This window comes from Lissotriton vulgaris, chromosome 9, assembly GCF_964263255.1.
Source record: "Lissotriton vulgaris chromosome 9, aLisVul1.2, whole genome shotgun sequence".
Taxonomy (NCBI): Eukaryota; Metazoa; Chordata; class Amphibia; order Caudata; family Salamandridae; genus Lissotriton; species Lissotriton vulgaris.
In genome coordinates, this window is record NC_141697.1 from 150697078 (window position 1) to 150721052 (window position 23975).

General features: G+C 43.2%; 1 protein-coding gene across 1 annotated transcript in view; it reads left to right on the plus strand.

Moving 5' to 3' along the window:
• LTK (leukocyte receptor tyrosine kinase) overlaps positions 1–23975 on the plus strand; it is a 655467-nt gene that overhangs the window by 322541 nt on the left and 308951 nt on the right. Inside the window, exons 2-3 of the mRNA XM_086937237.1 lie at positions 11976–12092; positions 23543–23695. Of these exons, the coding sequence (XP_086793363.1) occupies positions 11976–12092; positions 23543–23695 (270 nt within the window). The remainder of the gene's footprint in view (positions 1–11975; positions 12093–23542; positions 23696–23975) is intronic.

Sequence of the window (23975 nt, forward strand, 5' to 3'; positions counted from 1 at the left end):
AAGAAAAACGAGAGATATGCTGAACTCCAGAGTGTCACTTTGTCCTCCTAATGCATGATCTCTTTTTCTGCATTTCTTTTGAGGCCATCTATTGTCTATACTATATTCTGTTTGCTGTACTTTAATTTCTCCAACAAATCAACTAAGGATACCAACGTAATTGTTAGTCTCCAATTTCAAATTCATCCAAACTTACGGAAAGTTTTAACATTTTCATTTTTCCTTCTTTATGTAACCTTTATTTATCATATTTTCATTTAATTTTCTAAACAATCGGGGACCCCTTGAAGAGGCGCAAGGGGTCCCCAGACTACAGGCTAAGAACCACTGGTGCAGGCAAAGGTTTTTCACCACACTGAAAATCCTGCCTATATTTGTACATCTTCATGCCATTCAATCAAATAGATTTTCCTATCAGTAATAGTATTGTAATGCATCTCTATGGTAGAAGTTATGCGTGAGTACGTTGTTCAGCTTCGAGTGCTCCTGGAAACTACCACTGTCACTTCTGGGAACTAAATACAAGCTGTAATCCCTCTAAAAAGATAGGTAGACTGCGGACATTTACTACCTGTGCATTGTGATCTTGGGCAGCCGCATGCAAAGCAGCCAATTGCACAAAGAGAGGGGCAGAGAAGGATGCCCAGGGACCAGGCCTGCACCCACAGGTGTGACGTCACTCCCATTGACACGTTTCAGGCGGCATTGTGCATTGCTCTGGCGCCACAACAATGGATAGTGATTTTCGAGGGCTCCACTTTTCCCTCTGTGGGCGAAATCGAGTTTGGATAAAATATGAGCCGCCTGGTCGTGACTTGCCCGCCATGAATAAATCACAGCGTGATGGCTCAGCACAGAGAGGCAATGCATTTAATTACCAGGGCTGCCCGCGCGGGGGTCACGTCTGCTCTTGTTTGCAGATGCAGGTCAATTCTTTTTGTCTATTCATGGTCTTATCTGAGACCTGTCAATGCCTTGATTAAGCGCCTGAGCGCGGTAATCCCTCCTAGGTTTGCGTTTAAAGAGACATCACCCCCAGTGGTCCAGTGGACACAGTATGGATGGGTGATTATGGGTGGGTTGATGCATAGGGGGTGGGGACTTAATTCATCAAGGCTTGAGTAGGTGGGTGGCCCATGGGCGGATGGATTGATTGATGTTTTAATTAGTTAATCAATGTTTTGGTGGGTGGGCTAGGTGATGGATTAATTGAATTAAGTACTTATTCAACTAGTGCTTCAATGGATGGATGAGCAGAAGGGTTTGGGTGGATATATTTATTTAGGAGGGAGGATATTTTTTTTTAATAAGCAATCACGATAATAAAGTATTTATTAGTGAGTGAGATGGACAGGTGTTGCCTGGAAGCATTTCCTAAATTTATTACTCATTTAGTGCATCAAGCAGTGGGCAGGCGGCTGCATGGCGACAGATGAATGGACTTAATCAGGGCACAAGTCGTAAAAAAAGAAGTGGGGGGACGCTGTCACTGGAAGTGACTTCACAACGAGAAGTGACGTCACGAAAGGTGCCGAGCTCCTCGTCCCAGAGAGGCCAAAGAGTGAAGTCCACCTGTTTGACAGGGGGACGGTGTCCCCCCGATAAAATAAGTGGGGGGATGCCGTCCACCCGCATGGTACCCCGACTCGAGCCCTGGACTTAATTTATTCATGAATGGATTTCAATAAATAACCAATGTGGGGGTGGGATGATGGGTGCATTGATTTCATGAATTATTTAATCAATATGTCAATGGTTGAGTGGAATGATGGATGGATGAATTTATAGATTTCATGTAATAATCAATGTCAGCAGATGAAAGGATTCCTAGATGGATGGATGATTTCATCAATGCATCAGTGGGTGAGTGCCAGGCTCCTCACACGGGAGGGTGAGATGCACATCCACCTATCCTCCTCCTTGTGAGATCTGCATGTTCCAAGACTAATGAGGAACCCAATGATGGGCCACTGGCAGAAGACAAAACATATTATTGTTGGAACAAGTATGTCTCATGCATGGTGAAAGGGCGTGTACTCCTGCCCGTTGTGCCTGACTGCATGTGAGTCTGGTATCTTGATTTTTAGTGTAGCACTCACATCCCACTAATCTAGCCTGTGTGTCATGCCTATGCCTGTCCCTGACAATGCCTGGTCTAGGACCTGTCCTGTGACGTGAAAGGGCACACCAAGCACCCCATATAATGGACAGAGCACCACTGTCCTTGTTCTTAATGTTCCACTTAAAGTGGTGGTGGCAGCATGCTGTGTTTTGTGTTTTATGGTGTGGCCAGACCTTTTTACCTGTATCAGTGAGAGTTCTGCCTACTAGCCCCTTGTGTAAAGTACTGTGAGTTACATGTTACACATAGCCTTGCGGAAACATACTGTATGCATGTAGTACATATGTGGTAGTAGGACTTAGTAGTAGGGTAGTAGAAGCCAGAGGGATCCATTTTGTATGCGTCTGTCTAGCACGGCGAAAGAGGGCGGTGAGGACAGCTTCACAGACAGTGGAGGTGTATTGCCTGCATTCCATGGCTGGATGGTGAAGATCCAGACATTGATGGGGGAAAGATTGAGAAGGGCTTTCTTTAGTAATCCTGTTGGAAGTGGGGGTCCTTATCCCTCACCACTGCCACCAAATGCTGGAGGCAGGAGTCCCTGACCCCTCGTTTCAACGTTAGGCTAAGTAAGGACACAGTCTGATATAGCCCTTCTCACCCCCTTAGTTGCTTGGCACGAGCAGTGAGGCTTATCTCCAAGGCACGAGTGTACAATATGTGCAACCATACTCACAGCTACCCAATGATGTCACCACAAATAAACTCCACACAAGTTTTTATAAAACGAGTACAAACTTTTCTGCAATGCGTAACAATATTCTCTTGTACTGTGCAACAGAGAAACAATGCCATACATAGTGCCACAGTCATGTACTTTGCAATAGAAAGAATAATGCAATGCATATCACTACCAGCATGCCCTGTACCAGGAAGAAACAAAGCAATGCGACACGCTACAATCATGTACTGTGCAATGAAGAAATAATGCAATGCGTATCACTACCAGCATGCCTGTACCAGGAAGAAACAAAGCAATGTGTCACGCTACAATCATGTACTTTGCAATGAAGAAATTATACACTACGCCACGTTATAATCAGGTACTGTGCAATGAAGGAATAATGCAATGCGCCACGCTACAATCATTTACTCTGCAAAGGAAAAATAACGCAGTGCATAGTGCACCAAGCATGTAGTTCGTCAGGCATAAATGAGGTCAGGCGCCATACAACAGTTTGATTGTTCGTTAGCAGCAATAATGCAAAGTGTAATACAACAGTTTAAGTGCCCCCATTATGGATCAATGATGACACAAAAGATACTGCTTCTCACTCCGGCCCCAGTACTGCCCCTCCTTGGGCCAGCACGGGCTGAGATCCGAGTCAAAGCAACAGGCTTGTGCAGCTGACAGAAGCGAGAGGCCGAGAGAGTGTCCCTTCAGGCCTGCACCCCACCCCAGGTGGTGATCCATGTTACCAGGGGTGGGGGGGGCGTGACCCCACTCTCCTCTCCTACTTCAGCGACTTGGGCCTTGATCCAGAACTCCGTCACTGGGTACAGCAAGCTCGGGCCGGCGGCTCAGTTCCTCCGGGACTGCTGGTCCGGGCCGCTGCTGTTTCACTTCGAGGGCCCAATGACCTGGCCCTCACTCCGGCGGTCTCAGTGAACACCGAGACCCGCCCTCAGCTCTGTGGAGACTTACTTCGAATTCGGTGTACACACTACTCAGGCACTCCTAACCAGCACTTCAGGTTGCACTGTGACACGCACCCTGCTCATCCAAGTCTCTCCTCTTCTCCCAGTGCACACAATGTTCAGGTGCTCTTCACCAACGCCCTGGCTGCACCACGACACGCGCTCTGCGCAGCCGAGTCTCACCTCTTCTCCTGGTGCACACAATGTCCAGGCACTCTTCACCAACGCCCTGGCTGCACCACGACACGCGCTCTGCGCGTCTGACACTCACTTCTTCTCCTGGTGCACACAACGACTAGGCGCTCCTCACTAACACCCTGGCCTGCACGACGACTTGGTCCCTGCGCGTCTGAGTCTCACCTCTTCTCCCAGTGCACATGACGACCAGGCACTCCTCACCAATGCCCTCTGCACATCCGAGACTCAGTTCTTCTTTCGGTGGACACAATGACTAGGCGTTCCTCTCCAACGCCCTGGCCTGCACCACGACACGCACTCTGTGCGTCCAAGACTCAGCTTACTCCTGCTTGCCCACGATCACAAGGCACAACTTTTGAGGGTCTCAAGCTGCAAAAGCACGCGCACACTGCTTTGCTTGGTACTTCCCCGGAAACTTTAATGATCCTGTGTTTCCAAACAGGGAGCCAGCTCACCTCAGGCCCTTGGGGACACAGCACAAAGCACAGTCAATTGTTTCTTTTGATTAGTTATTTCCTAAGCACTGCCATGGGGGTGAAGAGCTAGAGGACCGCGTAGATAAAGACTTGGAATAAACCACTTCCAAGGAAGAATAATACAAGCAGATTAATTTGATTCTGCCGGGTACAACCTAATAGAACATTCACGACTTGACTGTATGATGAGAAGGAGGATATCACTATAATACACGGTGTACCAATTTTGCAATAAAGGAATACTTATGCTTCTAGGACACTTGCCACATTTGATTTGGCATCTATTTGAAGACTGTAAAAGGAGAGACACACTATATCTGTCTTGATAAAGGTGGCCATTCTGCAAATACCACCGAAACGCATGGACGCCTGGGGTAAACTAAATCCAGTGTATCGGCCAGTCATCGTGATAATAACACTTGGACTATATACATGTCTGGCGTTTGAGTTTTTTAATCTAGATTAGTCCACAAACCACTAACACGTGTACTGCCATTCTTGTGTGTTTCTCTCCTCTCCTGTTTTATTTTTATTTTCGTTTGGAGGAAAAACAATTTTTAACTGTTATTATATTTGGATATGATGTACATATGATGCTTATGTGACACAATTCTTGTTTTTATATTCAATATAAAAAAAATTGTTTTTGCATCTCCCTCTGCACAAATCAACTTTATGTGCATTTAAAATATAAACGTGAATAATTATATGTTTTTAAAAAATATGTTGATTTATGGATTTTGTATGATGAGCAATTCATAATGGTTTTAATGTTTTTAATAAAATATAGGTGACATTCCATTAACACTTAGGGGTCGATTCCGATTTGGGAAACAAATCCATACGACGATTTGTATTTGTAGCCGTTTCCGTACGAATCGTACGGATCCGTCCGAATCGCGTAGTACGATCCGTTGCGAGAAAATACGCCCGAATCGTTGCGAACCGTACGAAAATGAAGGGTAAATCCGTACGACATCGGTCCGCACAGTGAACCGTACGATTCGACCCTCCAAGTACGATCCGGACCAGGGTATGAGTACGCCATTCGTACGGTAAACGTTGCGTATGAGCAATTCGTATGTAGGGCAACACTATCACATACGCACGTACCCCTAAAATCAAGGGGTGTACGCACAGGGTGTACGCACCGTACACCTACGACCTTGGGGTGTACGAACCGTACCCCTACGGTGCATACACCTACGAACATGGGGTGTACGCACAGGGACATACGCACCGTACCCCTGAAATCCAGGGGTGCATGCACCGTACCCCGATGCACCGTATCCCTGCAATCATAGGGTATACGCACTGTAGCCGGGGGGGTCCGTTTCGTACGCATTTTGAGGCGAAATCTGCTTTTACAGACGTTTTAAGCTCCCGTAGAAAAAAGTCGTACGGAGTGTTGTCGATACGATTCGTACTTGCTGGGTCAGAAAATGCAGCTTCGATCCGTGCGGACATCGCGTACAGCGCGTTCCGAATGCGATTCGGACGGATTTGTGAGTTGTAAGGTCTTCGGTACGATTCGTACTGAGAACTGCTTTGGGTACACATCCTACTACATCGTACGTACGGGTACGGTTCTACTTACGATTCGTATGGGAAAAAAGCTCCCTACAGCTATTCGGAGGGCATTTTACCGAATCGGAATCAACCCCATAGTGGCGGTCTTGTGGCATTGCAAATATAGACTTATTCGTTCCCCATATGATTGAGATGAATGGGTTGTGGTACAATTGAGATGAATGGCTGAAATATAATTTTTATTTTAGTTACCAAAGGGAATTTATATTCTTGTTCGAGGTAAGTAGATGTTACAGAAGCCCTCTTGTTTGCTCAGTGACTGATTTTGCCAATTCAGGACTACTGTGAGCGGTATCATGATGTCAACTCCTTATATTACCTGGAAATAAAGTGCACTATTTTATATTTTATATGGTATTTTATATGGGGATGACCACACTGTGCACAAGCAAAATGCAGTCACTCAAAACTAAGGAAGCCAATGACTGAAGTAGGCTGACCCACTGTCCCATACTGTAAGCAGTGGGGGGCAGAAGCAAAGTGTGATTGAGAACCTAACAGTCTGATGAAAAACCCCTACATGCATGCACATAATATATGTTTTGAAGAAACTATAGTCTGGCAAGACAGCTAAATCTGTCTCAAAGGCCAGACCTAAAAATACAAAGGAAGTTGTGTGGTGCCCCCTTCCACTACTTAACCTGCCCAAGAAGTGTTTGTCCAAACTCTGGTTGTCTGTGCACGGCATCCAATCAACTGCTGGCAACATGTGTGCTGGAAGTCCTGCATCTGCCTCCTGCGGCCCAGCCTCAAAAAACCTATCATCCATAATTTACACACAACATAAGTGGTATTGGCCAATCAGGAGAATGTCAACTACTGTAATGATTTAATATTCTCCCCTGGCCCTGTTACCACTTCTTCTTGTTCTTCACAGTGGGTTAGTGGATTGGATGACGGATGGATGGATAGATGGATGGCTAGATGAATGGATAGATGAATGGATGGACATGCCTAGTTCTCCATCGAATAGTGGGCACTGGTAACAGAATGCTGACTCACTGCACTATTGTTTCATTCGGGCACCAGCCATGGTGAAAGCGGACTGTACTTGCAACATTCAGAAGGCGCTGGAATATTTTAATACCATCGCTTTGTTAAAAAAAAATGGAGCCCGAGAAAGTCCTTTGGACTGCAGTGGAGTCAGACTAGTCCGATGTCCTTGTAAGTCAGTAAGACCATCTATTGAAGTCCACAAAAGGACAGTGGTCATAATTCAGTACCCAAAGTGAAGCCAAAGGCACCTTGCCCTATAGGTCAGTATTAGACCATACAGACCTCAATGGAGGGGACCAATGAGGATATGAATGCAATTCCCCTTCCTCCACCCTCATAGTAATATGTTATCAATTTAAAACGAGTAAGGTGGTTTTGTTTATCACCTTAACTTGGGAACAGACACCTAGACTAATAGATAATCCATCAGTAGACAGCATGAATGCAGGATCGGTGTTCAGCGCGTAATAATTAGCCCTGGGCAGAAAACTACACTATGCTCGCGTAGTTTGCGCAACTACGAGCTACGCAAATTGCACGTAGCACAGTACAGAAATGCGTAGCATAGCGGGCATTTTTTGCTTGTTTGCGGTCCTCAACATCAAGTTAGCGACCGCGAGCGAGCGAAATGACATCCCGGCGAGACTTTTTCCTTGTTCGCGATGAGCAACATCAAGTTGTCAATCGCGAGAGTGGAAAATAAACCTCCCGGCGAGATTCTCCACGCGGGGAGGTCACGTTTCTCATTGCGAGTGATCGCGTATGCTCGTGACCCCTCGCGTTGAGAAACTACCAGTCCGCGTTGAGAAAACTGACCCCCTCTTAGTGGTTAGTAATGGAGAATAAGGTGAGCACGTTTTATGCACCTGCTCTGCATATGTTATTACCCATAGCACACTTTGTTACACAAGTAATTACCACTTGAAGGTATCTGGCGGTAACTACCTATGCAAAAACTGGGGCAGGTGCAATTTACACCGGCTCCTAATGGAAGCAAGGGTGAAAAAATGATGAGGTTTGTTATTGGCACTCTTTTTAGCACTTGGGCGGGTCTAAGTGACTCCATAAATGTATCTAAGATGTGAAGAGCTCGCAGCCTGTGATGGAGAGGCAGGGACTGGTGAGTCACTGCTGCTTATTGAATTAATTAGCTTTTATTCCTGCGACCTCAGGGACTTTTGGCTCAGACTTCCTATGCCTGAGCCGTCAATACAGTGGAGTGCATTGGCTCTGAGGTTCTTGCTGACTGCAGCTGATAATACAGTGACTTATGATGCGCATCAAAATGTGCCATTGAAAGCACCACAATCAGGCTGCATGAAGCTGGAGGGGATTCCCTGCATGGAACACTCTGGGCCTCTTTACCTGCTGTGCTGGACAACAGTACTGAGGGGTACTGTAAGTCCGGTGTGTGCTGTTATTAGAGCAGACTTTTAATTAATAAACATATGCTATTTTAATGATAGGAATGATTTTCAACCAAAACAAATTAGTTCCACTTTACAGAACTGTGGGGCTTATTTACAAGTCGAGGGTATGTCACTTCTTCCCATATTAAAAGTGACGCACTGACGGCACCAGAGGCTTGTGAATAAGACCTTGTGTTGGCCAAACTTGACCCAGACTCCAGCTTGTGTTTGAAATTCGGCTAAGTTTAATTTCTCACTGACATTTCTCACCGACTCCATACTCAGCAAGATGTGCACTGAAATGTTATTGAGTGTAACACGTTTTGTAACCCTACTTACTCTTTAGCAATGAAAATGTTGTACTTTGTATACTCCAGAGATAGCTTTCCTCTGTTCTGCCCGAATTCGGTGGGCCTATACATTTAATAAATCTATTATTGGATTGTGTGTAACAAGATTTGTAATGTCACATCCGATGACATTAGTGCAAAATGGGACAAAATATTATTTATTTATCGGATGGTTTTAGGGTGGTGTTAGGTATTGATGCGCTTTATTCTGTATTGTGAGTTGCTGATTTTTTGTAATATTTTGCTCACCTCTTGCTGACTCTGTGATTTTTACTGTTTCAATTTTGGAGGTGAGCCATTGGTGCTTTCCTGATTCACATTGATTCAGTACATGCTCTGGCCTTAAAAGAAATTAAAATTCTTTTGAGGCAGACCCTAAGCTTAGGTCATGCTGCATTCCTAAAATTAATTTGAGCATTATGCTATTTCCCTATATACGATTTAATATGAATTTCGACTGGGTTTTTCAAACTAACCATATTTTGCCTTCTGTAATGAACTTTAATAATGTAATAAACCTGCATGGTTTCTAACTTATATCTTGTCTCAAGAAGGCTTATTTAATTGATTATGTTATTTGATTTGCTGATAATCTAATCTATGGTGGGCACATTTCCTCATATGTTCTTGAGGACACACTGCCCCCGGTCCTGCATAGGTACTTTATCTTTAGATTATCTGATAAGAGAGCATCAACAGTATTACTGCAGTAAAACCTACTTTGACAGTGCACCCTGCAAAAGGACTAGCACATGACCTACTATCCCTGGTTGATATACTTAAAGTGGTAATCCCCCACTGATTGAGTGTGCACACTGTGTATGCATCCACTGCCACGATGCAATCCAATACAGGATTTTAACAATTTCAACAGATTGCAAAGGTGCCCCACTCAGCAGAATGACACATTACTGTCGTTACGCCGCAGGAGGTTTCTTCGGATCGGGTCCTTGCCAAATTCAGGCGGGACCACATGATTACACCTTGCACTTCTGGCGCTCCTCAATGTGGTGAGATTGCTGGATCAATTCCTTCCAGCATTTTCATATAGCTGGCTAACCTTGCCCCTAATTAAAGGATTCATATACTATGATCACAGGAAAGCTTCTGTTAAATCGTGCTTCTGCCCCTTATTAAAGGAATTATACACTACGACCTCATGAACTCCTCTTGAACCATACTCCTGCCTTTGTGTTTGAGGTTATCACACATTACGGACACCCTGACGCTGATACCCCTCAGGAGTGACCTATATTTCTTTTATGCCCTGAAGAAGTCCATCTGTCTGGACGAAACGTGTCCACTGTTTTTCCAATTATGAGTGATTTTGATACATTTTGAATAAAAGAAGAATATCTGAAGAAAATTATGGACACAGACTTGATCATTTTGTAATGTGTCTGTTGTGTCATTCTGCTAAGTGGTGCACCTTTGCGATCTGTTGAAAGTATTACTGCAGTATTCCACATTTTTCACAGAGCAATAACCACAAAAGCAATGTTTGTGCACCAATGTCCACATTTTTCTATTATGTAAAGCATTTTTCCCGATGCACATTTCATCTGGTTTTTCTGAAGAACTCTGAAGTGTAGTGTTCCCACATAACTGGCAATACGGATTCAGCTGGTAAGTTTGGTTACCGGCCAGAGTAATATCACCCAAGACCTTCTAATGAGGGTCTTTGTAATCCAGGAAAAACAAAGGCTCTTGTTAACTGGCTGGTATTATTCCGCCATGACCTCCATACCTCTGGCAGTTTATTGTAATCTCTGGGCTAGGGATTTCTAAAATGCAGCTCGTTTCCCCTGTGTTCATTCTGTCCCACAATAGTCGACTGCTTTACAATTGAAATTGACGTTGCATATATATATATATATATATATATATATATATATATATATATATATATATATATATATATATATATATATATATATATTTTTATATATCCAAACAACAAGCCCCCGTTTGGGGAGCCCCAGACCCTTCAGGGCGGCCTCTTGAACGGGCACGGAGAAGCCCGCAAATTCGATTCACGAAGGCAAAGGAAAGAGGCCCACTTTCAAGTTCAAACACCTTTATTCATAGTGTTGCCGCACATCCAGCTTCCCTTTAGTCCTACATGTTTCAGCGTCTCTCGCCTTGATCACGGACAGGAAGCATAACCACAGTGCTTCCGTGCAGGCATTTTAATTAGATTCATGCACACGTGACTGCTGATGCCTCAATCTCCCATAATGCAGCATGGTAGTTGGAAAGTCAGTCTTTTTCATGAGACACAGTGTTCTTATTTTACGAAAGTTCAAATATTGAGGGTGAAAATATTTGAACTCGAGCTAGCCTGGCATTATCCTCATACCGGAGTTGGTGTTTATATATATATATATATATATATATATATATATATATATATATATATATATATATATATATATATATATATTTTCTAAAAGTCCGAAATCAACCAAGCAAAAGCTCGCGCTGAAGACGAAAAATGAGTAAAGCCACTAACTCCGTGCTCTCGTTTCAGTGCTTTTTATTCGTGAAGAATAACAGCCCACCAGTCGCCATGACGCGTTTAACCTCAGCCGAGGCTTGATCACATGTCATGCAGAGAAGAAAGGAAGTGACATAAATAGTGCAAGCGATCACATGATCAGTAGTACATCCTTCTCAAATTAAAGTGATATTCACCAATTCATAATAATGGGCACAGTGCCCTACCATCACATTGTTCATATCCCGAGCTGTCAGCTCGAATCATTTTATATCAACATTATATGTATATATTCACTGTGCAAAAGAGGCAAGCATTTATAAAATCTCGGAACAACACAAAAAAAAGTAGTTTTTTAAGAAAAAATCCTTAATTCATATATTTACAATAGATAAATAATTAGATGTTGTTTTCAATAAATATTGTTTATAAAAAACCATGAAGCGAGCCTCATGAATCCCAGAAAAAACTTTCATGCATTTGAGTTTTTTCATAAAACTAGGATTCTGCTATTCATAACTATTAATGCAGTAGTTAAGAATTGGATATATGTGACAGTTTAATAAGAATATATATATATATATAGATATAGATATAGATATAGATATAGATATATATAGCGCTTACTACCCCTGATGTGGGATGGAAACACTTTGCTATTCATTTTCCTTGATTTATTTTCTTGTATTTTTTTCATAGTCGCTGTTTATGGCTTTGGGATTGAAACAAAAAAAGATGCCTCATCATTGGACCCTCGTCTGCCGGACTCCTCCCCCACTGCCATTGGAGTACAAGACAATCATTTTTCCAGTGCAGGTAAGAAGCAGTTCCCCAGTATTAAGCTATCAAGAAGTGGATAGAAAATGTAAAGTCAATCTGAACAAGAAAAGAAGAGAAAAAGCAAAAAAATAACACTTACCTACATAAAACAAGAAGAAACACGTGCAGACATTCGATGCGAGGATACATCGTACTGTTATTTGTAAAAGCCTAAAAAAGATTTTCCCTCTCTAGGAATGGATAGTGAACTTCAAATGAGATAGCTGAGTTTGAATGTAGTTTAGAAAAATATAATCCCCATGCAGGGTTGTACTCCTGAATATCGACACCCTCAATATCATGGTAGAAGATATCGAGGACAGAATATCGAGGAACAAAGTATTGAAAGGTAAATGCATATAAGGAAGTCTAAATTTAATATTGCTAACTCGCACCTTGAAGACAGATGTACCATGAAGGTACATATATGTGGAGTTAGGTATAGAAAATCTAGACTCACTTACCTGTCGAAATTTGTTTTCAATAGTTTGCCCTTGATGTTCTTCCCCAACTATATTGTGGGTTCGATATTCAGGGCGAACACCCCCTTGCGGAATTGGGACAAGTGCATAACTTTCGCACTTTGCAGTTTGTCTACTTCATACAATTTTGCCTTTTCCCCCAAAAAAACATTTCTGCAGGGGAATTCTCTCATGAAATATGTTTTTACGGGTTTTATTCCCTTTGCAAAGTTCATGTAGTGCAAAAAGTTGGAGGAGTTTAAGAATAATCTTTATGTGGTGGAATAGGTGACTTTTTATAGCTTTTTCCTGCTGTGCGATGTTAGCCACTGACAATGGAACTTGAATACTGGGAATTTCCGAATGAAATTATATTCTGGTATATGCCCCTAAAACTCCATTCGTCCCTTATACACCTGTTTACAACTGTGAGCTTCTCATCCTACAATTTGTGATGTAAACATAGGATGTCCACTTGCTGTAGCGATAAATCCATGCTAGATTTACAGGACATCCACAGATGATAAAGCTACTTATAATGGATCTTTATGAAAGCATTCACATAGCAAGATTATCCTGAACATCTGGCATGGATCCAGCGGTCTTGGACATATACTAAAAACACCTCTAATGTAGCGTATCTCTGTGTCTTATGTGCTTTAATTCTTCTTAATACGCAGCCTCCATAACTGAACACAGCGCTCCAGTTGAGGCCTCGCTAATTAGGTGTGTAGTGTAAGCCCTAGATCTCTTTTCCTACATAGTGTACATATTTAAAAAACTTTTGATTTAAATTAGAAGTTTTCATCTGCAGGAGAACCAGATCCATTCCAGATTTTCATGGTTATCCACTGAAGACAAAATTTCAAACAATGAAGCTTAATCAACACTTTCATGGTCGGATTATCCTGAAACTCTGGCATGGATCGGGCAATCCTGGACCTATGCTAAACACCACTGATTTAAATGATTGTTCATCACTGCAGCCCATTCTCAAAGGTATCCCATAAGTGATTTTATCCTTCAGGTGTTATGACCTCTAGAACTGGAAGTGCATTTCTTCTAAGGAGCCTGCTACCTGCAGTACTGAATCTCAGTGTAAAGTGGTCATCAGGGAGACTGCTTCCATTTCTGTGATTTGAACCTACAAATAATTACTTCCAGATGTTTTAGTCTAGTTCGTTCAACTAAAGCAAACCAAACTACAACCACCAGAATGCACTAAGATATGGCATGAAAGCCCAGAGCTGGAAAAGTGTCCAGTATAACATTGAGTTACGTGGCCACCTTATGTCAGGATTGCTGACTATCAAGAACACCTATTCTTAAGTCCACCTCATGCCTCTTTAGTCCACCACACATGGCTTCATGTCTCTTTTGCTTACCCTTAGAGTTTTTTTTATCTTTGCTTTCTTCCTTTGACACTGTTTTCCTACCTTTCTTCTACTTGTTCTTTTTCTTTGTTCTGCCTTTCTCTCTCTTGCTCTGGATCAAAGTTTGATGATTAAAAAACAGTCCCAATCCCCAAAAATGAGTGCCGGTGCCCACCAACTGCATCCACGAGCAAACAATGAAGCATTAGATTTAACAGCCCACGAGTTGTGTTGGAGACCCCTTACTTAAAAGATTGTCCACTGGAGTAGTGTGTATTTTTGCTGGCTCCAATGTGCCTTTATTTTTCTGATGGTGTGACCTTCAGAATTGGAAACAATCACACGTATATGGCCACATTATTGCAAAATTGATCCCTGCACTCCATGTCATCATGTTTCAAGCCCCAGAATTTTATGTGGCAACTTCATGCATTCTGTGACTCCTGAGAGCAATGATTTGTGGGAGTCCATGATGACCTGGAGCAGGGTATGCACTGTAATTGAAAATATTTGTTGCGGTGACACCCCGGCTGCTTTCCTCCCCCAATACCCTTTGGTCTGTGCCACATTAAATAAATAAAGCTGGAGTTAAGATGGTTTATAGAGAACAAACATCTGAAATGTTATGAACCAATTAAGTTTTATTGAACCCAGTACAGGATCCAAGCGTGCAATTAAACTCAACTTCCAGGAAGCCTGTAAAGGAAAGTGTAGGGTCTAGAATCATAAAAGCCATTAATCATTTCTGTTCTGACACACTTCTGTTTAGCAACAACAACACTGTCTGCAACCAAAAACAATAAACGTGTGATTAACTTACTTATACCGTGTCCCAGTCCTCCTCATCCCAGTCCATACTTCATGTGGTGCTGTCCCATACTTGCACAGAATTCACTTATTTAAAAGCAAAACTTTAAATTAATGCTCCTGAACAATCATATAGAAGAAGGATGCCAACCTGGCTCCTCCTGGTACGCCCCTTTTAAAATATAGATAGTTTGAGCATTACCTCCAAATCAATCACTCTTATTCTAGACCTTACTTCTTCAGGAAATACCCAAACAAAAGTAATTTGTTGACCACCAAATAAAAGCATAGAGCAAATTGAAGACCACAAATGCAGCACACTGTGATTTTTATTTGCCTCGAATGCAACCACACATTTATTGTAATTAACTAAAAGCTAAAGAACTATAAGAATTAGCAACAACCTTTCCCATTTGTAACCAGTAATCAGAAATAAAGGTATTGGGAGAGGCCTATATGGCTGCAGTGCAAATATCTCTAACAGAACCGCCTTGGAAAGCGACCCAGGATTAAGAATTACTTTTTGTAGATTAACCTTAAACCTGAACATGAAGATCACCTGCTTTCATATAGGCTAAATTGAATAGTTCACATGATCCAGCAGCTCAAAGTAGTCATAATGAGGTGATGACCTTCAGTGGCAAGTCCCAAAGTAACAAAAAAAAAGGAACAATAAAAATAAGCTCTACATAGGTTCAGAGAATACCAAAGGATCTTCTCAAACAAAGAAGGATTAGGAAAGAGGGCTAGTAGCAGTAGATCCTGAGAAATTTTAAGGGTGAAAAACACCTTTGGAAGAATAGATGGTCATGGCCTAAGCGCAAGTTTGTCAAAAAAGAATCTGATAAATGCAGTGTGAGACAGTAATGCCTCAATATCATCCCGTCTACGACTTGAGGACACAGCAATAAGAAGATAACCTTTAAGGTAAAGCATTTTAAAACAGTAGATTTGAGACGTTCAAATGGATCCTCCTTGAGGCTCTGTAGAACAACTAGAAGTCCCTAGGTTGGAATCGGAGAACGCATACTGGGCGTCTTAAAGAAAAATGTCTTAAAAGAGCTAGGAAATCAAGCCGAAAGAGATCAGAACTTCTCACCACTCTTAGAGCGGCCCACAAAATTCTAATAGTAGAGGTGCCAAGAACCCAAGATAAAACCATCTCTAAGAAAATCTAACATCTTTACCCTCTGAGGGTTGAAGCTGTCTAGATTCATATTAAAACTGAATTTCTGTTTTTCTAGAGCAAACTTTTAAAGTGCTTTGACTCCTGAGCCATTGGCCAGACAGGGACACCTCAGGAAGATATCCCAGAGAAATCAATCCAGATTGTCAGACCCTAGCAATCTGTGCTGAAGGGACCTAGTTGACAGGCATGGAGATCTGAGAGGAGATGGCAGTATTGGAAAGATTTAGGGAAGTTGAGCTGCCATCTGTTGAAGGAGGGGATCCATGGTCTCCTGGGCCAAGGGTGGGCAAGGAGAAGGAACTCTGCCTGATTATTCCATACCTTCTGCAGAACCCTGCCCAGGAAGTGGAATAGGGAAAGGCATAGAGGAGGCGCCTTGGTCAATGAAGGGACATTGGATCTTTTCTCCATGTTCATAGGGATGGAGGAAAGGAGCAGAAATTGGGGAGCAGTGAGATACAACTAGGGTGCACTGATCCTTTTTGGAATGGAACTAAACAGATGAGGCAACGGCAAAGGGAGGCCAAGGCCCTGAAGTCCGTTCTCTGTCCTCCATATTGTATTGTATTGTATTGTAATTGCATTTATATAGCGCTTACTACCCCTGACGAGGCATCGAAGCGCTTTTTCGGCGAGTAGCACGCTACTCCGGGACCCAAAGAGGATTAGTGTTGAATTAGTATAGTGAAACATGCAAGAACATTTTAAGTGGTGGATAGGTTAGTCAGTTATTTGGATTTGGAATGATAGCAGAAGGATAGAGGAGGACAAAGGTTTGTATTTATATAGTGCTCGCTGACGCACGCTATTCAGGAAGCCTACAAAGGATTAGTGGTGAATTAATATGGTGAAATATGAAGTAATTTCAGTGGTGAATATTAGTCAGTTACTTTGAGTGAGAAGGATAGCGGAGGGATAAAAGGGGAAGAAAGATTTGCATTCATATAGCAGTTGTTACCCCTGATGGGTGTTGAAGAGCTTTTCTGGCGAGTAGCACGCCACTCCGTAAGGGATTACTGTTGAAAATTAGTATAGTAAAAAATATGAAGTAATTTGAGTAGTGGATATGTTATTCAGTGTTTTGGGTAGTATATTAGTATAGTTTAATATGGAATTTGAGAAGTGAATATGTTAGTCTGTTAATTTCGATTTAAAAGGATAGTGGAGGGATAAAAGAGAGAAGGATTTTTTTATTTTTTTAGATCTTAGCAGTAGGAGGAGGCTTTTGGATGAGTAAAAATGAGTTTTGGAGGGGAGGACTCAGAGGGAAGAGTTTAGAAAGGTTTGTTTTAGGAGATCGGTATAGTAAAAGAGGTGCTGGGTTTGTAGTGCATGCTGGTACATTAATCTGTGCATAGTGTTGTGCGTGTTGTACATTTTGTGTGTGTGTTGCTCTGTTTGTGGATGTGGATGGTGTGGGCTGGGTATTGCTAAATGAGAAAAGGGGCAGCATTTCTGGCCCTAGTCCTGACCAGTCTCGAACAGGCTCAAACAGGCAACTACCCTTGTCCTCTCTGCCCTTAACAGGTTCAAACAAGCAACTACCCTAGTCCTCTCTGCCCTCAGCTGAGACACCCTAACCCTGGCTTTTTATAGCCCTAGTAATCAGGTGACCCCTTCAGCCAATGGGAACCATAGCCCTAACACTATCCAATCACACCACTAGCCCTAAAATCTAGAACCAATAGGAGACCAGGACCTTACAGCCAATCTTAGCCCTAGTCCAAGCCCCCAATCAGTTCAAAAACCCTGATCTCTACGTCCAATAAAGGCCCTAGCCCTACCAGTAGTCCCAAAACAAGTCCATGCAACCAATGGCACAGGTAGCCCTAGTCCCTACTTCCAATAGAAAGCCTAACCCTACTCTAAGTCCCACACCTAGTCCAGCAACCAATCACACCAGAAGCCCAAATTGCTACTGCCAATTAAAGGTCTAACCATAGCCCTAGTCCCACCCTACTTCCAACAACCAATAACATAGGAAGCTCTAGTCCCTACTTCCAATAGAAATCCTAACCCTAGCCTATGTCCCAACCCTACAATGATTGAATCACAGACCCAGAAACCAATCAGAACCCTCAAATACCCAACCAATGAGGATATTAACCCTAATCCAATAGAAACACCAGATACAACTACCAATCAGTGTAGACATGTAGCAACCACTAGCAGACCATATAAGGTCCCAGCGACCTCAGACAGGATTTGCTGGCCAGGGAGTTGGAAGCTGCTTCTCCTGTTCAGAATCTCCTAGGAGACAGACAGGCTCAATCCACACTTTGGACTTCAGCAGCTACGGGCCTCACTTACTTGAAATCTAACAATATCTCTGAAACAGATAGGTGGTTTTCCTGTGTCCAATAGCCTGTTTGCCCATCAGAAGGTTAGAACTCATACCCCTGTTCCCTCTAGATGGTTGGCATAGGTATATATATGGTATAGATTGGATGGGGTGGGTGAGGTGGATTGAACTGGAGCGGAGTGGGGTGGATTGGAATGAGGTAGATTGGATTTGGCATGATTGGGGTGGATTGGATTGGGGTGGGGTGGAGTGGATTGGACTGGAGGGGTGGATTGGATTGGGCTGAGGTAGATTGGATTGGGGTGAGGTAGATTGGATTGGGGTGAGGTATTTTGGATTGGGGTGAAGTGGTGAACTGGATGGGAGTGGGGTGGTTTGGAGTGGGGCAGATTGGAATTGGCCAGATTGTATGGGATTTTTCACTAGGGCGGATTGGAGTGGGGCAGATTGGAATGGGGCAGATTGTTTTGGATTGCAGTGGGGCTGATTAGAGTGAGACAGATTGTTTTGGATTGGAGTGAGGTTGATTGTAGTGGGGCACATTGCTTTGGATTGAAATGGGGAACATTGTTTTGGATTGGAGTGGGACAAATTGGAGTGGGGCAGACTGTTTTGGATTAGAGTGGGAGGATTGTTTTGTATTAGAGTGGGTTGTATTGGATTGGAGTGGAGAGGAGTGGATTGGGGAGAGAGTGAGGTTAATTGTATTGTATTGGATTATATTGGACTGGATTGGGGTGAAGTGAGGTAGATTGGATTGGAGTAGGGTATATTGGATTGGGCTGGATTAGGGTGGATTGGTGTGGGTTGTTTTAGATTGGAGTGGAGAAGATTGGAGTGGGGCCGATTGGAATGGGCAGATTGTTTTGGATTGGAGTGAGGCAGATTGGAGTGGGCATATTGAAGTGGGGGCAGATTAGAGTGGGGCAGACTGTTTCGATTAGAGTGGGGTGGATGGGAGTGGGGCAGACTGGAGTGGGGCAGGTTGGAGTATTGCAGATTGTTTTGGATTGGAATGGGGCAGATTGGGTTGGGACGATTGTTTTGGATTAAAGTGGAGCAGATTGTTTTGGATTGGAGTGGGGCAGATTGGAGTGGGGCAAACTGATTGGATTGGAGGGGGCAGATTGGATTGGGGTGGATTGTTTTGGATTGCAGTGGGGGAGATTGTTTTGGATTATACTGGAGCAGATTTGTTTGTATTGAGTGAGGCAGATTGTTTTGGATTGGAGTGGGGCAGATTGTAGTAAGGTGGATTGTTTTGAATTGGAGTGGGCAGATTGTTTTGGATTGGATTGGGACAGATTGTTGTCGGACAGATTGTTTTGGATTGGAGTGTGGTGGATTAGAGTGGTGTGGATTAGGGGGGAGTAGGGTGGTTTGGTTTGGATTGGATTGGGTTAAAGTGTGGTGGATTGGATTGGAGTAGGGTAGATTTAATTGGGCTGGATTAGGGTGGATTGAATTAGTGTTGCAGATTGTTTTGGATTGGAGTGCGGCAGATTAGTGTGGGCTGATTGTCTTTGATTGGATTGGGGTAGGTTGCGTTGGATTGGCGTGGGCAGATTGGAGTGGGGCAGACTGATTGGGTTGGAGGGAACAGATTGAATTGGATTGGATTGGAGTGGGGCAGATTGTTTTGGACTGGAGTGGGGATGATTGAAATGAGGTAGATTGGAATGGGGCAGATTGTTTTGGATTTGGGCAGGCCTGATTGGAGTCGGGCAGATTGTTTTGGATTGGAGTGAGGCTGATTGAGGTGAAGTACATTGTTATGGGTTGTAGTGGGGCAGATTGTTTTGGATTGGAGTGGGACAGACTGGAGTGAGGCAGATTGTTTTGGATTAGAATGGGGCAGATTGGAGTGAGGCAGACTGTTTTGGATTGGAGTGGGGCTGATTAGAGTGAGGTGGATTGTTTTGGATTGAAGTGGTGCATATTGTTTTGAATTGGAATGGGGCTGGTTGTTTTGGATTGAGTTGGGAAGAGTGTTTTAGATTGAATGGGGCAGATTGTTTTGGATGGGAGCGGGGCAGATTGGTGTGTGGCAGATTGAAGTGAGGCAGACTGTTTTGGACTGGAGTGGGATGTTTTGGATTGCAGTGTGGCGGATTGGATTGGGGCAGATTTGTTTGAATTGACTGAGGCAGATTGATTTGAATTAGAGTGAGGCAGATTGGAGGAGGGTCGGTTGTTTTGGATTGGAGTGGGTCAGATTATTTTAGATTGGATTGGGGCAGATTATTTTGGATTAGATTGGGGAAGAGTGCTTTAGATTGAGTGAGGCAGAATGTTTTGGATTGGAGTGGGGCAGATCGGTGTGGTTCAGATTCGAGTGGGGTAGATTGTTTTGGTTTGGAGTGGGGTGGGTTGGATTGGGGTGGGGTGGATTGGGGAGGGAGTGGGGTGGATTGGATTGGGATTAAGTGCGGTGAACTGGATTTGAGTAGAGTAGATTGGATTGGGCTGGATTAGGGTGGTTTGGATTGTGTGGGATGGATTGGATTGGAGTGGGTGAATTGGGGCGGGGCGAATTGGAATAGGGAGGATTAAAGTGGGAAGGACTGGAGTGGGTGGGTTGTTATAGATTGGAATGGTGAAGATTGGAGTGGGATGGATTGGAGTGGAGTTTATTGGAATAGGCAGATAGATTGTTTTGGATTGGAATGATGCAGAATGGAGTGGGCACATTGTTTTGGATTGGTGTGGGGCAGATTGGAGTGGGGCAGGTTGGAGTGTTGCAGATTGCTTTGGATTAGAGTGGGGCATATTGGTGTGGGATGATTGTTTTGGATTGGAGTGGGGCAGATTGTTTTGGATTGGAGTAGGGCAGATTGGAGTGGGGCAGATTGAAGTGTGGCAGACTGAAGTGGCGCAGATTGTTTTAGATTGGATTCGGGCAGATTGTTTTTGATTGGAGTGGGGCAGACATTTGTAGATTGGCATGGGGCAGAATTTTTTTGGGATTGGAGGGGGGCAGATTGTTTTGGACTGGAGTGGGGCAGAATATTTTGGAGTGGGGCAGATTGGTTTCTATTGGAGTAGGGCAGTTAGGAGTACAGAAGATTGGAGTGGGGCAGATTGTTTTGGATTCGACTGAGGCAGATTGTTTTGGATTGGTGTGGGGAGAATTGAAGTGGTTCAATTGCAGTAGGGCAGATTGGAGTGGAGTGGGTTGGATTGCTTTGGCGTGGATTCGAATGAGTAGTGCAGATTGGTGTGAGGTAGAGTGGACTGTAGTGGGGCAGATTGGTGTGGGGTGGATTGGGATGTACTGCACGATTATGTGTTAGAGCATCATTTCAGAAATCACATATAAGAAAGAAACAATGTCAATTGGCTATAACATTATCCTCATCTTTTAAGAATAGCATCCATGAGCACAAAAAAATGTGTGCAAAGTGAGAAAAGAAGCCTTGTAAAATAAAAGAAAGTTATTTATAGAAAATTGTTCTTTGCAGTTTTGTTTGTCCTACTGAGCACCTTTTTGCCAGTCACGCGTCTTCTGCTTGCAGGGCACTTAATGTTAAACAGTACAAAATAGTACCTTAATAACGCTGGGAGCAGCGGGCTGGCACTGATGAAGTTGAATCAATCGGTGCTTGGTCCCTGCTCCAGAGAGAATAACAGAAATGATGTTAGTCCTGCCTTGATGAATTACGAAGCTGTAAAGAAGAGTGCCACACAAGCCAACAAATGGTAAGCAACAGGTGGGCTCCAAGCCCTTTTTGTGTACAAGAGGGTCTCGCCAGCGAGACGCATGCGCTAGCGCCTGCTCTCACAGCCTCGACCCTAAAATCGAAGAAGAACAAGGGTTTAGTACCTCCTTTATGTTACAGGATGGGTAAAAGCCTGGTTAGGACCACTTGTCTGTATAATCGTTCAGGAGGGGTAATTTAAAGTTTAAATTCAAATAATAGGTGACACTTTATGAGGGTAAGAGACAGAGCCTCATGAAGTAAAGTTCGGCATGAGCATTACGGATGAGGAGGTAATGCGCATGGGCCTGGTAAGATTGATTTGATTTTCCGTGGTCTGTGGTGCTTTGTTCAAATAATCATTTTTCTGGGGGAAGGAGAGGAGATATCAGACTGGAATGAGGCATTGGTGGCAAAGCAGCACAGACCAGTGGATACAGTGGGCGGGGCTGTGAGCTTGGGATAACTGAATTACTCACTCTAGGCATGTTATTAGGATTGATGGGCAGGATGCTGTCGCTCTGTCTGCGACGTTAGCGCTGATTATGAAAAACAACTTGATCAGGATTCCAGATAGTGCTCAGACCCCCAAGAAGGGAGCAGCATCAGCCATAGGGGGGGTCTTTCAATTGCATCAAGCTGATCCCACTGCCTATATAAAGACACCGTGTGCGGACTGCAGAGCTGCACCTCGCGGAAGGGACTCATTCTCTCTGCTCTGCATAAAGGGATCAGCAGCAGTGCTTAAGATGCAAAAATAAAAGAATAGAAATGCAGGGGCCTGAAGTTTTTCGTAGCTTCCCGCCATCAATGCAGTTGACTGCCAAGGCTGCCTAATCTCTATTCCACCTCATGTCTCTTAGTTCCACCATTCCACACTTCCTCACATTTCCTGTGTCTTTTTCCTCCCTGCGGTCTCCATTCTCACTATTTTCCCTAACTTTCTTTGTTATGTTATTGCTAGCAAAATCTCTTATTAGTAGTAGCTTCAAAATCAATATCAATATGAATTTCAATATTGTTATTAACCTTAATATTAATAGTTGTCAATAATTACTGGCTGTTGAATATTATATGTTCTTCCATCATAAATTCAGCCAAATTGTATCTGGCGGAATTATTGCAGGGAAAAAGTTCGTAATGTATGCTATATGTGTAACCCTGATGAGCTGTCCTTTTGGAGTGAGAGCCCTAGTGTAACATATGCAGCCTGTTATCCCAGATTGTGTCACTTGGCAGCACCAGCGTCCAGCGCTCATCTCACTGAGCTACCGACATGTAAAGCATCTCACTGCATTGAAAACCTGCAGCAGAGATCTATGGGAAATCTGTAATTTGTAGGTGTAGATGATAGGCAGAGCTGACCAAGTCCCCAATCCTTTAGAAATGGATAAAATGAGTACCATTAATTTAAGCAATGTTTGTTCCTTTATTAAATGAGCTATTAGATCATTCATTTTGCGGTGTGCTTCCAATACATGGTCATTATTAATATTTGTAATCGTTTTATTCTGCTAACATGTCATGGAACACATGGGGTTTGTTTATGGTACCCAATTACAACCGTATATATGCATTACATATCTTACGGAATCTATCTTTCCTTTATGTCCATAGAGTACTCTTGCCATTTTGAGACGGACTGCCCTTGGGTTTCCTCGGTGATGGATAACGCAGCGCCGCATTGGGAGCGGGTGATGGTAGGCGCTCTAACACCACAGCAGCACCACGAGCTTTTCGGGGACAGTGTTTCACCTGGAGACACCCACGGTGGGTACAAAAGGAGGAAGTCCAGATGAACTGATTCGCCCCATGTTCTGTGCAGCTGCGTGCGATACACTGATATATGAATAAATGAATTAATACATTTTATTTTTGCATAATTACTTAAAATCTGTGCAAAATTGCAGTACATTATCCAGAATTACAATAAAATACGTATCTCACGACATTACAAAACATGTATCTAAACATTTATAAAATGTTAAGACTATCGTTTGGTTAGTAATACCAGACCATATCTAAAATGTGACCTTGTTCTTATATTCAT